The sequence below is a fragment of the Erpetoichthys calabaricus genome, chromosome 8 (assembly GCF_900747795.2).
Source record: "Erpetoichthys calabaricus chromosome 8, fErpCal1.3, whole genome shotgun sequence".
NCBI classification, from domain to species: Eukaryota; Metazoa; Chordata; class Cladistia; order Polypteriformes; family Polypteridae; genus Erpetoichthys; species Erpetoichthys calabaricus.
This window is the reverse complement of record NC_041401.2, coordinates 81,153,407-81,169,091: the sequence shown is the minus strand read 5'-3', so window position 1 is coordinate 81,169,091 and position 15,685 is coordinate 81,153,407. Positions and strand designations below refer to the sequence as shown.

The 15,685-nt window shown below is 40.3% G+C and overlaps 1 protein-coding gene across 1 annotated transcript in view; it reads right to left on the bottom strand.

The window, feature by feature from the left end:
- Positions 1-15,410, bottom strand: part of si:ch211-283g2.1 (sodium- and chloride-dependent GABA transporter ine) — a 38,374-nt gene extending 22,964 nt beyond the window's left edge. The window contains exons 1-4 of the mRNA XM_028808196.2: positions 15,085-15,410; positions 11,827-11,961; positions 1,382-1,589; positions 634-766 (exon numbers count right to left, since the gene is read on the bottom strand). Of these exons, the coding sequence (XP_028664029.1) occupies positions 634-766; positions 1,382-1,589; positions 11,827-11,961; positions 15,085-15,226 (618 nt within the window). The 5' untranslated portion in view covers positions 15,227-15,410. The remainder of the gene's footprint in view (positions 1-633; positions 767-1,381; positions 1,590-11,826; positions 11,962-15,084) is intronic.
- Positions 15,411-15,685: the final 275 nt, after the last annotated feature.

Here is a 15,685-nt window from a genome sequence, read left to right as displayed (position 1 = left end):
TATTTATGAGGAGTCATCTTATTACATTTTGGCTGAAGAAGGGGCCTTAGCTGCCTCGAAACCTTACATATTGTAATCTGTTCAGTTAGACAATAAAAGGGGTCATTTTGCTTCAATGCTCATTGCATCCATAATGACTAACACTGTACAACACCCTACTGCTACAGATGAATATTTATAAAAGAGGCTACTGTAAATTACCGTCTTCAATATGCTTTTCACACTTAGCCATGTCCATCTGTGTCATAATATCTCCAAGTAACCTCAAGTGATGTTGTGGTATTAATGAAATTAGTTACTTATTAATTTCACAGGCTTTTTGGCCCAGTAATTACACCTATAAAGCATCCATCTTGATCATAGAACCAGAACTCGACAAAAATTGAACCAAAACTCCCACTTGTGTAAAAGTAGTGATGGCACACCTTGAAACACTGGGAAGAAACTGGAAACCCCTTTAACTCCACAGTGAGTTCAACAAACGAGTCACGTGAAATGTGCACCCTTGTGCCACCGTAGTGCCCTACAACTGTTCGGGAAACAAGAAATTCACTGAGATGATATTATTTCGAATTTGAATGGTTCTATGGACAGATTACAATGAAAATTTGAGAGTGATATTCCTCCTCTTACCTTTCCGGTAGATTTGACACCTTTAAAGATTGAGAAGTAGATGAGTGCCCAAGCCAGAATGAGCAGACCGAAGAGTTCCCAGCGCAGACCTCCTGACTCCTCCACTCCACTTGTCTTTTCCAGGACCTTGTAGCTAGAATGAGTGCAGATGCAGGTATGTTTGCAATTCTGTCAACCTCTTCTCCTTATCCTAGCTAGCCCAATTCCAAATCACCTAATATGGCCGCTTTCTTAATTAGCAAATTAGGAAGTGTACATTGTAACATGGAACATGCTGTAGTCAAATTAAAACAATAAATTTACAAGAACATTTTTCAGTTTGAAATGAAAGAGTTGTTAATTGCTAAAAATTTGCATGCCATTATTTTTTTACTATTAGCTTTATGATCCTGTCAGCTTTTTAAACACCCTAAAGTATGTCCTACTGCAGTATCTCTGCTATGTTGTCATGGTATGTTCAGTTTAACATGAACAGCTGTGGGGACATTAAGAATATTTTTCATGGTTGATGTACTTTTGCATGTGATGCAATGGCGTAATGAGAAAATCGTGGCATGTACATAAACATATTAATTGTTATGGGGACTGCTGTATAAAATGTAGTCTGATTTTAGGAATGACAGCTCTGAGCTTGTGAAGTATCTCGTATCATATAATTATCATGCTTTTAAGTAATAAGTTAATCTGACATATATTAGCCAAGCAAATTAATCAGTGCTTCCTGAAAGGCTACTAACGTTGCACCTACTTAAAGAACTGCTGGCTGGCAGTGGATGCCATGGTGCTGTTGGTCATCTGGTCTGTGCAGTTCTCCTTGACGTTCCAGGTGTTATTGCAGCTTTGCCATGGCAGCGGGCTCTGAAACGAGCTGAGCAGGTAATACAGGGCCCAAGTGATAATGACGTTGTAATAGGTGCACATGATGAAAGAAATCGCCACCGTGGCCACGCCCACTCCTGTGAGGAGAAAGTCAGTTTGGTTCAGTTCAGTTTACTCTTACATAGTGTAGGCTCAGAGCACTTACACGCACTTTCAAATACCCTATGGCAATAGTAAAGGGCAAAAAGAGTCTGTCCATCTTTAATAAATATAATACAGAATCACAAAGTGCAAAGAAATGTACACAGGTTACAAGTACACACAACAAGACAACCTGGTGTGACACAATATAATTCATGGAAATAAGCAGCTGCAGCAGGCAAAGGAACACTGGCTGAGCTTGCAAAAGTAAAAACAAATGAGCAGATGACAAACCTCACAGTATGTTAGAGAAATACCTGAATACAAAAGAAGCACAAATACTGTTTATTATTATTATTATTTTTATTATTATTATTAAGAATAAGACTGAGCAACACATGCAAAAACACGAGTTTTACTGAACAGTCAGCATGGGTTCAGATGAAGGAGGTCGTGTTTTACTAACATGCTGGAATTCTATTCTGTTATTCTATCAATAAAAGGATACAATCAAACTGGAGTATATAATATTATTTATCTTAGCTGTTAGAAAGCATTTGATAAGGTGCCACATGAGAAGTTGGACATCAAACTCAAAGAAGTGGGAGTTCATGGTGATGTTTTTAGATGGGTGCAGAATTGGCTCAGACACAGGAAGCAGAGGGTGATGGTGCGAGGAACCTCATCAGAATTGGCCGATGTTAAGAGTGGTGTTCCACAGGGGTCAGTGCTAGGGCTGCTGCTATTTTTAATACAGTATATATAAATTAATTAGATAGGAATATAAGTAATAAGCTGGTTAAATTGGTAGATGATACTAAAATAGGTGGATTGACAGATAATATGGAATATGTTGAATCATTACAGAGCATACATGCTTGGGCAGATTTGTGGAAAGTGACATTTAATGTAAATAAATATAATTCATTATGTATAATAAGTAAAAATGTTAGGTTTGAATGCACAACAGGATGTCTGAAAATTGAAAGTATACCTTATGAGAAAGATTTAGAAGTCATAGTGGACTCGACAATATCAACTTCCAGACAGTGTTCAGAAGCCATTAAGAAGGCTAAAAGAATGTCAGGTTATATAGAGCCTTGATGTGTAGAGTACAAGTCCTAGGAGGTTATGCTCAAGCTTTATAAAGCACTGGTGAGACCTCATCTTGAGTACTGTGTGCAGTTTTAGTCTCCAAGCTACAAAAAGGACATAGCAGCAGTGGAAAAAGTCCAGAGAAGAGCAACGAGGCTGATTTCAGGGGTACAGGGGAGTTATGAAGAAAGATTAAAAGAGCTGAGCCTTTTCAGTTTAAGCTAAAGAAGATTGAGAAGAGACATGATTGAAGTGTTTAAAATTATGAAGGGAATTAGCACAGTGGACAGAGACTGTTACTTTAAAATGAGCTCAACAAGAACACAAGGAAATTTTGTACAAACATTAGGAAGTTTTTCTTCACACAGAGAACCATAAACGCATGGAATAAACTACCAAGTAGTGTGGAGGACACTATGACTTTGGGGACTTACAAAATTAGACTAGACTTGATGTTATATGCTTCCATTTTTGAATCCGGCTAATCCAGTTTAGGACAGCAGTGAGTATGAGTGTTTGTGTGGGTATGGGATGGACTGGTAAATGTAAAAAGTGAGATGACAAGGGACAGAAAATTCTCAGGTTTGCTGGTGTGTTAGGAATTACAACTTTATAAATCACAGAAGGGTTTTGAAAATAATGGGAAGCTGAAATGTTCAAGCTACATAAGGACTGATGGATTCATTATGTTTGGTTTGAGTCAGGGCTCTAGCAGCCATATTTTGAATCAGTTGTATTTTTTAAAAAGTTTGAACAGGAGGACATTTGGAAAAAGAATAGAATTAATCCAGTGAAAATATTTTAATGTAACCAACACATGAAAATTTCACATGGCTGCTAACTCTAGGATTAATGTGGAGGAGCTAAGATTGAGATAGAGTCATCCATCTGCAGCATTCACAAAAAAAAACTCCAGTTGTGTTAGCATTTAGCTATGGAATGCTAGGCTCACAAAGCCATGAACACAGACAGCAAGCTTGACTATGGCCAACATGCATCCAGGCGTTGAAGGTAACACCAAGGATTACTGTGAGAGAGAAAAAGGGTACAAGACCAGGACTTGTTTAGCAAGGGCAAAACCACAATATAGTAAGACAGGGACAAGGTCAAAATGTAGGAAGGCACCAAAACAGAATGTCAAAGTTTTGAAGGGAGAACCAAGAGGAGAAGTTTTATAAAGACGTGAACACCAGAAAACTGAAACAAAATCTTTCTACTTGTGTAAAAGTTGATCTAATGAAAAAAGAATTGTTTCGACTGAGGGATAAACATGTGTGATCACTGTCATAATTATACAGAAAAATCTGATGATGTCATTGGTAGTGCCGATCGCAGTCATGTGACAAGACCCAAAATGGCATCACATAAATAATGGATATGAAAATCAATATGTTTAAAGATATAGCAGTTTGAAAAAACAAATGAAAAAAATTGAATGTCTCATAGGAAAAAAAATAAAAGGATACAAAAAATCCATATAACAATGCCTTAAAGGCTACGATAAAATTAAAAAGAACCAACTCAGAATCATAGCACGAGGCATCAGAGCTACACACCAAAACAATATAGAGAGAGCTATAAATCATAATCAGGGACAGAGAGGATTTCAAAAAGAGCCTTTCAAATGAACAGCAAACAGAATGAGGAATCGAGTGAGGTCTAGGGATGGCATGAGGCTGATTGTTTAGGCGTGTGGGTCTTTCAAAATGACCAGAGTGAATTTGGGCAACCTTACACATAACAGAATGCTACATAGTAAATAATTTTATTGATTCCCTTTTTTAAAAGTGATCAGGGGCTTAAAAGAAAGAGAATGTCAATAACCAACCCAACCCAGAAATAAAGCCCTCAACATAAAAAAATTCCTATTAAAATGGAAGCGGATTTTTCAGATATGGAGGCTTACATTTATAAATTGTAAGGAACTGCTTAGGTGTCAAAGAACCAACTGCAGAAGGCAAATTCATACTGACAATTAGAGCGACTCCCTACACGCTTGTGTAGATAAGACAGGGGATACTACAGGGCAGCTAATACTGTTCATGCATATGACGTCACTGAAGAAAATTCAGCCAGAGGGCAGCAAGTAAACCCAAATGACAGCTGGAGGGTTTGGAATGTTCAGTAAAGAAGGCACCTTTATACACTATGAAATTTAGTGTCATAGGTAATCCAGCCATAGAAGATTCCAATGACAGCATGGAGGTTGTCCTGAGCTACAGCTAAAGTGGCACTTCTCTGCTGGCTGAAAAATGGTCTGGTTTTGGAATTTGGATTTGAGGCAAAGGCTTGCTTCCGGAGAGGTTGATAAACCAGAAGGGAGAGGGAGGACGTGAGGGAGAATAGGAGATGGAAGGGATATTTTTGCAATTTTTTGAATCCACACTGCCTAGTCAGTTACAGACTAGCTTCTTCTTTTTTAGCTTGATCCATAGATGAGTTTGGGCTTTTTTTCTTTTTTTTTATACTTTGTGTTTCCTTTCACTTACTCCTCTCTTGTGCTTTCCTTATGATACAATATCTTTTTGTATTAATGTATGCTTCCTTTGCCAGTTTATTCCAGATTAAGACAAGCCCTTGGATATACACCTTCAGCTCTATATAAAGAGTACAACATGCACAGTTATTAGAACAGTATCTGGAGGTCACCTTCAACTGAAAACATTGAAAATGCAGTTGTCACGATCTGCTGCCACAGAGCACTATTGTGTAATGTTTTCGAAACTTTTCTGTTTGTTTTTTGGAAACTTAAAGTTTTTTTTTTCATGTTCACTTTGGCGGGCGGCACGGTGGCGCAGTGGGTAGCACTGTTGCCTCGCAGTTGAGAGACCGGGGGACCCGGGTTCGCTTCCCGGGTTCTCCCTGCGTGGAGTTTGCATGTTCTCCCCGTGTCTGCGTGGGTTTCCTCCGGGCACTCCGGTTTCCTCCCACAGTCCAAAGACATGCAGGTTAGGTGGATTGGCGATTCTAAATTGGCCCTAGTGTGTGCTTGGTGTGTGAGTGTGTTTGTGTGTGTCCTGCGGTGGGTTGGCACCCTGCCCAGGATTGCTTCCTGCCTTGTGCCCTGTGTTGGCTGGGATTGGCTCCAGCAGACCCCCGTGACCCTGTGTTCGGATTCAGCGGGTTGGAAAATGGATGGATGGATGGATGTTCACTTTGGCACATGTTTGTTGATTTGACCTGGTAATATCGTCACACTGCTTTGTCAGGGGCACTTTCCTGTTATAGCACTTGCACTGTGCATGCATCAATGCTACAAGTAATTAAGTGTCAGTTAGGCCTGTTCCATGTATGGACACTCAAGCCGGACCTGCTATGTTCAAATATTAATAACTTTAAATATAAAATTGTGGTACAATCCGAGCAGGTCTGACCTCATTTCACTGCTATCTGCAAGCCTGTTTACTGACAGCAACAGCTCTCTGTTATCCAAGCCAGAGGTTTTTATGTCTGTTTGAGGGGGTTGTTTTTTGTTTTTGTTATATTTATCTATTTATTTTCGAGCTTCTGTAAAATATTTATTTCCTCTTGAGAACAACTAAAGTATAATCTATCTATCTATCTATCTATCTATCTATCTATCTATCTATCTATCTATTACATATTTAGAGAGGGGAGTCACAGGATTTTGTTGTCTGATCTTTACTTATTGAAATCAAGGAAAAATTCTTTCTTGTAAAGTTTTCTTAAAAATGTCAGCTTCCCAAAATAAGCATTCATGCCCAATTGCTCTTGTTAGGAGAATTCATACAGCTGATCAATCTTCATTTACCACTATATTTTGGCTTATATTTAGTGTGTTACAAATTCAATGAAACACTCCCTGTGATACTGTAGTTCAGGGGTGGGCAATGTCGGTCCTGGAGAGCCGCAGTATGTGCAGGTTTTTGTTCCAACCCAGTTCCTTAATGAGAACTCAATTATTGCTGATGAAGCACATACTGTATTGCTTAAGTGATATTTTGATGCTTCATTTTAGTGGTCTCGCTTGTTAAGGTTCTCCAACCTTAATTGCTTATTTCAATCTTAAACTGCTGCATTCAGTGTTTTAATTGCTCCTTATTAGCAATAAGATGGAAAAGACAAAGCAGCCAGCAGTTCTCCAGCTAGCTTTTTTCCAATTACATCTGTGTGTGTTCATCATGCACTGTTTGATTTAATAAAACACTTAATATAAAAATGTGACAGACTGAAAATGATCTGTTTTAGGCTTCAAATCATTTGGATGATATTCTTGGAAAGGAAAAAAATCTACGATATAAGAGCCTTACATTGCACAGCCTAACAAGCCATAAAATTAAATAAGGTCTGAGATTGGCAATGATTGGTTTCTAATTAAGCAATTGGGTTGGAATGAAAACCTGTAGCCACTGCGGCTCACCAGGACCGACATTGCCTACCCCTGCTCTAGTTTCATGGAGAGGTGTGCTCATTGATTTCTGCCAGGACACCACTTCAGGCCTCAGTAAGTGACTACACAGTAAAGTTCAGTGGATAATATGGGCAGAGAGGACATTCCAACAAACACTAATAAAACCATACAAGCATATCAGTACCATATTTTTTTTTGATAGTATAGACAACGCGTTACAGGCTTCCCATTCTTGCTCTAACCATTCATTCTGACAGGCCATTTTTAATCTTTAAGTTTCATTATTTTATTTGTGACAAGGGGGCTCTGCCCCCTGCTCGCTTCGCTCGCCTACCCCCGGCGTTTTGAACCCGCGCCCGCTGGGCAGCCACGTGTGAGGATGACGCACGTTTAATACAGAGCGTTCGCCCGTGTCACTCTGGGGCCCTCCACTGTTAATACGGAGCTCCGTCCGTACTATTATGCGGTGCATTGTGGAGTACTGCGGACCCCGTAGTGTTTCCCGTTTCAGTTTGTATCTTGGTCAGTCGAGCTTTTGTTTTTGAAGCTTTTGAATTCCGGTCTTCATTATCTGTAACTTGCCGTCCATGTGTTTGGCCCCCTCGTTTAACCGTTTATGACGTTTTACTTTGCTTTCTACTCTGTCTTTCATTTCTGATCTCGTTTTATTCTGCTTTTGTTTCAATGACACTTGGTCCGTGGTGAATATATTTTCCCTTTTTCGAGTAATAATTTTCATTTGTTTGCGATACTGTGATGTTTATCGTACTGTTAATAATGCATCACTGTAATGTGATTCACGTATGTTCTCCCCACTGTTACTACGAAGCTCTTTCCGAACCATTATGCGGTGCATTGTGGAGCACTGCGGACTCTGTAGTGTTTCCCATTTCACTTCGAATCTCGTTTAGTCGAGCTCTTTCTTTTTGGAGCATTGCCTACCTGGTCTGCGGCATTTCAGACGCATGTTGTAGGCGCCTGCGTTTATTAATTATATCCAGGCAGGCGCGTGTTTGTATCTCGGTCACTCGAGCTGTGTCGTGTTGAATCCGTGCCTGCTTTGCCTACGCAGTTTGAGACGTGCGTTGTAGGCGTCCACATTCATTAGATCTGTCCACACGGGCTCGGTGTCGAAGCTGTGTTAGTTGTTGAGCTGTTTGGTTTTGGAGCCGAGACAGTTTTGCTTCCGCGGTTTCAGACGCGTGTCCGTACCATCTCGGGTTTTATGTATGCACCTTTGTGGACCCCGTAGTGTGTCCCGTTTTACTCTGGGGCGGGGCGTTGACTCCTCTTGTTTTACTATGTCTCCTCCTGCGCCTTCACTACGCATTAGTGCCACTCACAATATGGCGGCGATGCCTGCGCCTTACGTATTATGTCGGTTTTTACCATGCTGTGTAGGCACCTTCCGACGCACGATGTAGGTGCCTGCACCTTCCAGGTCCGCCTTCGCTGTGTGGTGTGGACGTTTAACTGTCGTTGTTTCTGCCTTTATATTCTGTATCTCGGTGTGCATGTGTTTCGTGCCTAGGTTTTTTTGAAGCTGTTGCATTCCAGTTTTCATCATCTGTAACCCGCTCTCCATGTGTTCGTCCCCATTCTTTAATCCCTTTATAAAGTTTTACTTTGTTTCCTACTCTGTGTTTTATTTCTGACCTCGCTTTATCCTGCTTGTGGCATGTCAGACGGTTCGTAGTCTTTCTCGTTTTACTCTGGGCAGGGGGGCTTTGTTCTGTAACCTGCTCTGCATGTGTTTGTCCCTGTTCTTTAACCTCTTTATGACGTTTTACTTTGTTTCCTACTCTGACGGTTTGTAATCTCTCCCATTTTGCTCTGGTGCGGGGGGGGCTTTGTCTGGCGCCTGCGCACGTGCGTAGTCTCTCCCGTTTCACTCTGGGGGGGGGGCTTTGTGTGGCACTTGCGCACTATGTCTTTTGCGTCCACGGGCAGGTCCCCGCGTCCATATCCGGTTTACCATTCTCGTTTAGTAATATGGATCATTTTGAAGGCACATTTATTGCATTATACTGCTAACACTACTGAAATGATTTGTTTAAAATTAATAGTGGTTGGCATCTAATGTTCATTTTATAGATCCTATAAAACTCTTGGAAACATTCACATTTTATTGTTATACAACATTGAATCACAGTGGATTTAATTTGAGTTTTACAACAGAAAACAGATTTCTGCAAAGCAAGCAATTACAAATCTAAAACACAAAATGACTGCTGACCTTTAATGTGACCCACCTAAATCATCAGTGGTGCAGCCATTTGGTTTTAGAAGTCACATCATTAGTTCACTGGAGGTCAACTGTCTGGGGTCTCAGTTAGCTGCAGTGTAAATGCACATGAATATGGAAGGGCTAGCTTGTCAGAAGTCAATATGGTGACCTAACCAACCAAATGAATTGAACAGAACACTCCAGGCAACACTGGAAAGAGCACAAGTCAGGGGATGAAGACAAGAAAACCTCCAAGTCACTGAATATCCCTTTGGAGTCCAGTAACATCAACCATTAAGAAATGGAAAGAGCTGTACATCTGCTAGATTTGGCCATTCACAAAAAACTTAGTGGAGGGAGGCCACCAAGAGACCTGTGAAAGACAGCTTGAAGAGAGTGTGACAAACAGAAAGTCGCCATTAAAAGAAATGCACATGATATCTCAGCAAGAGTTTGCCAGAATGCATATGGGAGACTCTACAAATAACTGGGAAGATCACATGGTCTGATGAGACCAACATTGAACGTTTTAGCCATCGGACTAAATGCCATGTGAGGCTTAAGCTAAACACTGCACATTATCAAAAACACAGGGTCTCCATTGTGAAGCATGGCGGTGGCAGCATCAGGTTGTGGGGATGCTTCTGTGCAGCAGCAGGACCTGGAAAGATTGTTAGCGTAAAATAAATGCAGCAACATGCAGGGAAATCCTGGTGTAAAAACTGATTGCAGTCTGCAAGTAACCAGTGCCTGGGTAGATTTGTTTTCCAGCAAGACAACGACCCCAAAAACAAAGGCAAAGCTATGCAGGAATGGCTTTAAGACAACAATGTTCATGTTCTGGAGTGGTTGAATCAGATTCCAGACTTGAAAAAGGTTGTTCACGCACAATCACCATGCAACCTGACAGAGTTGAGTAGTTTTGCAAAAAAGATTGAGGAAAAATGTGCAGCGTCCAGATGTGCAATGTTGATAGAGACCTGTGCAGTCAGACTCAAGGCTGTCATGGCTGCCAAAGATGCATCTGCTAAATACTGACTTGGTGGAGGTGAATGCTTATTCGATCAATTATTTTGTGTTTTAGATTTGTAATTGTTTTAGACCACTTTGCGGAGATCTATTTTCACTTTGACATTAATTAATCTTTTTCTGTTGATTATTGTCACAAAAGCCAAAAATAATTCCACTGTGATTCAATAATATGTGAATAATTTTATGAAAACTGTATTATATTTGGGTAACAAACTTCAAAGCAGCCGCTTCCAACTGAATTAAAGAGGGACTGGTGTATAGAACAATGCCCTCAAAGTAAAAAGAGTAAGTCAGGCCTTTTGTGGGTCATGATTTGACTATATTAGGCAGGGTGTCTGTCTTTGTGTATGTGTGGCTCACATCTGAGCACGTGGACACGGTAGCTTAAGAATCAAATCACTAATACTAAATCAAACTACGTACAGTTATTACCATGGAAAAATGTTTATCATGTCAATTGAGCTTAAGAAAAATGGCTCCAGTAGATATTACTGCACAGAGACAACTACCTGTACCACAGGCATATTGACTGTATATTCTGTAGGTAAAGTATTTTGACAGAATCTTCCATTTCATTGAAGGATTATAATTAAATAATATAATAAAATATTGAGTGCTGTCACAGATGACACAAATTGGATGGCATTCTGGCCTGGACTAGTGGTTCCTTACCCAGACACGAAGCCTATATAGTGGTAGAACATGAATAGATAGGCGTCCTAGCCAGCTTAGTGGCTGGTACCTTTCATGGCCAGGAGGCCATAATAATGGAAGGACAGAGAAAGACTGTCTCCTGGGGCCATGTAGTCCCCCAATACACTGGGTGGCAGCATCCCCCTGGTGGAGGTCCTATTTGTACACCTTCAGGGTAACATGGGAGCTGTAATTATGGTGGGCAGCACTGTTGAGGTATTTGGGTGCTACCAGGGGAGCTGCCTGAAAAGGACTTTTCCTGTTTAAGGAGGTTCCTCCTGACGTGGACTTGCTTCCTGGCTGTAATGTTGTAGCATCGGAAGTGCTCTTTAGGTCTGATATTAAAGGAGCTGCCCTGCCACAACCCCAGTGAGTTGGAGTCAGGAAAGGAGAAGGACGGCACCCATCTGGGGAGGAGAAGAATAGGATTGCGGATTGTGAAAATGTATTTAATGTAAATAAAATACTTTATCGGAACCAGGGACAGTTGTCTATAAGGTTCTGTCTGGGGCTCTGAGATGCTCTCTACAGCCCATACTGCTAAGATCACAAAAGTCATAATACAAGATATTCAGTTACTGTTGCTGGGCGATTTAAGGACAGCGCAGAATACATCTTGCAAATGATCTCATTTTAAAATAGTCACTATTGTAAGAAAAGCAAAATGGATGGAGATAGTTTGTTGTGTGCGGCAATCAGTTTTCAAGTTCAGCTGCTGAAGCCGTCAGATTCTGTACAGTATACAAAAGTGATTGTTTATACTTGTGACCACAGTGTATTTATTCAGTACATTACAATAAAGGAAAATAGTTACCTTTTAGTAAGGGACACACTTTAGCCAAAGAATGAACTGGGCCAAGCCTCATGTACTGCCCAATAGCAAGCTCCATGTAAAGAAGGGGGATTCCCACCAACACCAGCATGATCAGATATGGAATGAGAAAGGCGCCTGTTAAGAAGAGAGAAAAACACAAGAAATTCCAGAGTCAGGGAGAAATTAGGAAGGATTTTCCTGATTTGGGAGTCTGGGCTTTATTTTTTTGAAAGGTACCCATTAAATTTTATTTTGTTCAGATGTTTGTGCTTGTGTTGATGTTTTCAATGACATAATTTCATAGAAACTCCTGCCACTATTCCAGCATCCTCCACCTATTCTGAAGTGAACTTAGACTGGATTCCTTGACTTACCTGGGGCAACACAGCTGGAGTACATTTTGTGGGTACTTTACATGTGCAGCTTGTTACCTAACAGAGCCCCTCATTACAATGGAGTTTAGGAATGCCTGACTGGTGGACCAGTGGACCATTGGGAGGAGAGCGGGGCAAACAGTCAGCTGACAGGGGTAAGAGAAGCCTGGGTCAACATGCAAAGAGAGATGGGAGGTTGAAAAAGAGAGCACCTTGGTATGATTCTGTGATATCAAGTGGGCAACCAGATAGACAGGGGGTCCAAGATCTGTTAGTGAGGCCCAGTGGGGTCTTACCCTTGTTAGTTTGTACTTTGAGTTCTCCCTTTGGTATTGTTCTCCCTCCCTGTAGTTAATTTTATGATTAAAGGCATCATTTCTAGACCTTTTGCCACCTGTGTATGGTTTAGGGGGCTGCTGCTAGTGCCACCCATTTTCATGGTAAATGGTGCATAGGTATAAATAAAAAATTTTTCTTTGGGTTACAGATTTAGGGAGTCACTTGTCAATGAACAGCTAATATTTGTCTTGAATTGTTTGAACTTGACATTTTCTTATCAGATAAGTAAACATTTTAATTTTTATACAGTATGTACAATGGTTGATGCACATTGTTAAGTAAATAAAACTATTAAATAATCATTATAAATCAACAACATTTAAGATAAAAAAGAAATTAAATACACATAGGAAATCTGCAAATAAACATTTATTTTCACTTGTTGTAATGAGAAGTCAAGAAAAAATGATACGTTTTATTGGCTAACTAAAAATATTACAATATGCAAACTTTCGAGGCAACTCAGAAAGCTTGCATATTGTAATATTTTTAGTTAGCCAATAAAAGGTGTCATTTTGCTTAATTTCTCATTACATCCATAATGGATAACACGGTACAACACCCTAGTACTATTTCCACTGGTTGGAATTGAGCTTGTGCATGTTAGGATAACTGAAGATTACAAACTGACCCCATGTGAGTGTGTTCTCATGCATGTATGAGGGTCTTTAAATGGACTTGCAACCCATCCTAACCTTACAATCAAAGATAGCTGGGGTTGGCTGTGTCTAACCACAACCCTGGGTTTGAGAGTGTAATATTTGGTGATATTCATCACATTGGACATGTTAATACCAATATGTACATATGTGTGACAATGTATAAGCTATTTTACATATGTGTGTAATTGTAAGACTTGGATCAATACTCGACAACTGTCTTGGCTTAAAAAATGGACTTATTTGGTAAGTTTATTAGCTTTTCTGCTGTGCCCCATAGACTACAATGTAAAGCGCCAGTGTGGGCAAGATGTTTTTTTAATTTATAGAAAGGGATTAACTTTAGAACACAAAGTTTGTGTGGCAGATGCATATATAGCATGTTTGTGAAGAAATAACTTTGACTTTAAAAATACCAAACTTACCCTTTGAGTAGATTTTTGCATCTGAATTGAGCGTGTGTCAAGATGGTAGAAAGAGAACAACTGAAGATGGTGTTGGTAACTTTTACTGTTTGATAGTAGACATTTATTCAATTCCATGTTATGATGAGGCAGTTCTAATTTTAGGCTTTAATGCCAATACAATGTCATGATTTGTGGCAATCTGAAATGAACATTAAATGAATCAACTTTGAATTATCTGAATAGCATTATCGGATACCACCACTGTTGCTGTCTCTTGTCTCTGAAGCGACGTCTATCAACTTCAGTTCCCCTACTGCAGATACTTTCCATGGTTCATTAATTCAATTATTCAACAAGCCATCCAGTTTATTAATGTGGAATCAAACATCTAGTCATGAAGATACAGTGAACCAAAGCCAAAATTCAAAGAAGTAGCACAAATGGATCCAGCCAAGCAAGGAGATGTAACTATTAAAGGAATCCAATCACACACAAAAAGAACAACTTCTCAACTCATGAGAACAGAGACCTTGATAGTTATGAGAGACATAGTGTAGATAACAGATGGGACACCAGCTTTTCAGCAAGCACCGACAAACGGGTCAACATTCTACCTGAATCCATCATACAAGTATACCCGAGCAATGCCAAGTACTTCGGCCAGTTGGCCTATAAATGACTGGGTTGTCAGTTCAAACACGGCCACTACTGTCTCAGTCATATAACCTGCTCAGTCTCTCTTTGCAAACAGATTTGGATATAAGCATCAGCTAAATAAATAAATATGTTACTAATCACAATTAGAAAACAGGCTGATTAAGTGATTCACATGCAGATGCACACACAGTCCATTCAATAAATGTTACTAGTCCTTCCACCTATCTCAGTAGAGCCATTACCTTTCAGGGTGCCCGACTAACAAATGGTAATTGATTTGCATCTTGTTTAGTCCTTGGTTAGACTGCAGCTCCCAAGATTTATAACATTTTCTATAATAATTCTATGTAGGAGGTCCAGCATGACATACTGTGGTATAGTTTAAGAACCTGTGGCAAAAAAAGCTGAAATTAAGGGCTATTTTGGCTTGGTCAGTCCTCATGAGTAGAGCGTCCTTTTACCTTGTGAAGTTTCCATGCTTTGTGTCAGCATGAAGAGGACTGATTGCTGTGACTGAGACGATAGTATCAAGTAGTGATTGTAGTCGTAGTCTTGTCATGTGTACAGGGAACAGCCCAGTCCTTACTTGTATGTTCAAGCAAAAAAGTTAGCCAGTGTGCCAGTCATCTCAGAAATATGTAAACATACTTTGAACAAGCTTCATAGCCAATAACTTTTTATTAAATAAAGTTGTTTATGGTTGCTATCTATTAAAATACAAATACTCACAAATATGGAGAAAAACCTCTAGTTACGAGAAGCTTGTGAGATCATTCTGGCAAGCCTACAGAAGTTAGCTAAATGAGATGACTGTCGCCTTACCTCCTCCACTCCTGTAGCACAGATACGGAAATCTCCACACATTTCCCAGGCCCACGGCATAGCCAATCCCGGCTAAGATGAACTCTGTATGCTTGCTCCAGGTCTGTCTCTGTGGACTGTTTGCTTTAGAGAGTTCTTCCATGGCGCCCTTGTTATTATCACCAGTCTTCGTCAGTCTGGAGTTCACTCAGATATTCGTCTCACGTTTTATGCGCTGTAAAGCGTGTTGGAAAGGCTAATCCGAGAGTCTAAAGTTCAAAAGCGCTATTCCTTAAAGTAAACTCTGAAGTGTGATAAGGCCTGTCTGTGCAGTTTTTATTCTTCACCCTGAGCTTGATAGAGTGCATTCACACCCTGGCACACTCTTCTTGTTGAACTGTATTTTTTTAATGAACTATAACTGTATAGGGGCGGCATGGTGGTGCAGTAGTAGCACTGCTGCCTTGCAGTAAGGAGTCCTGGGTTCGCTTCCCTGGTCCTCCATGCTAGGGGTTTGCATGTTCTCCCCGTATCTGCGTAGGTTTCCTCCGGGTGCTCCGGTTTCCTCCCACAGTCCAAAGACATGCAGGTTAGGTGCATTGGCAATTCTAAATTGGCCCTA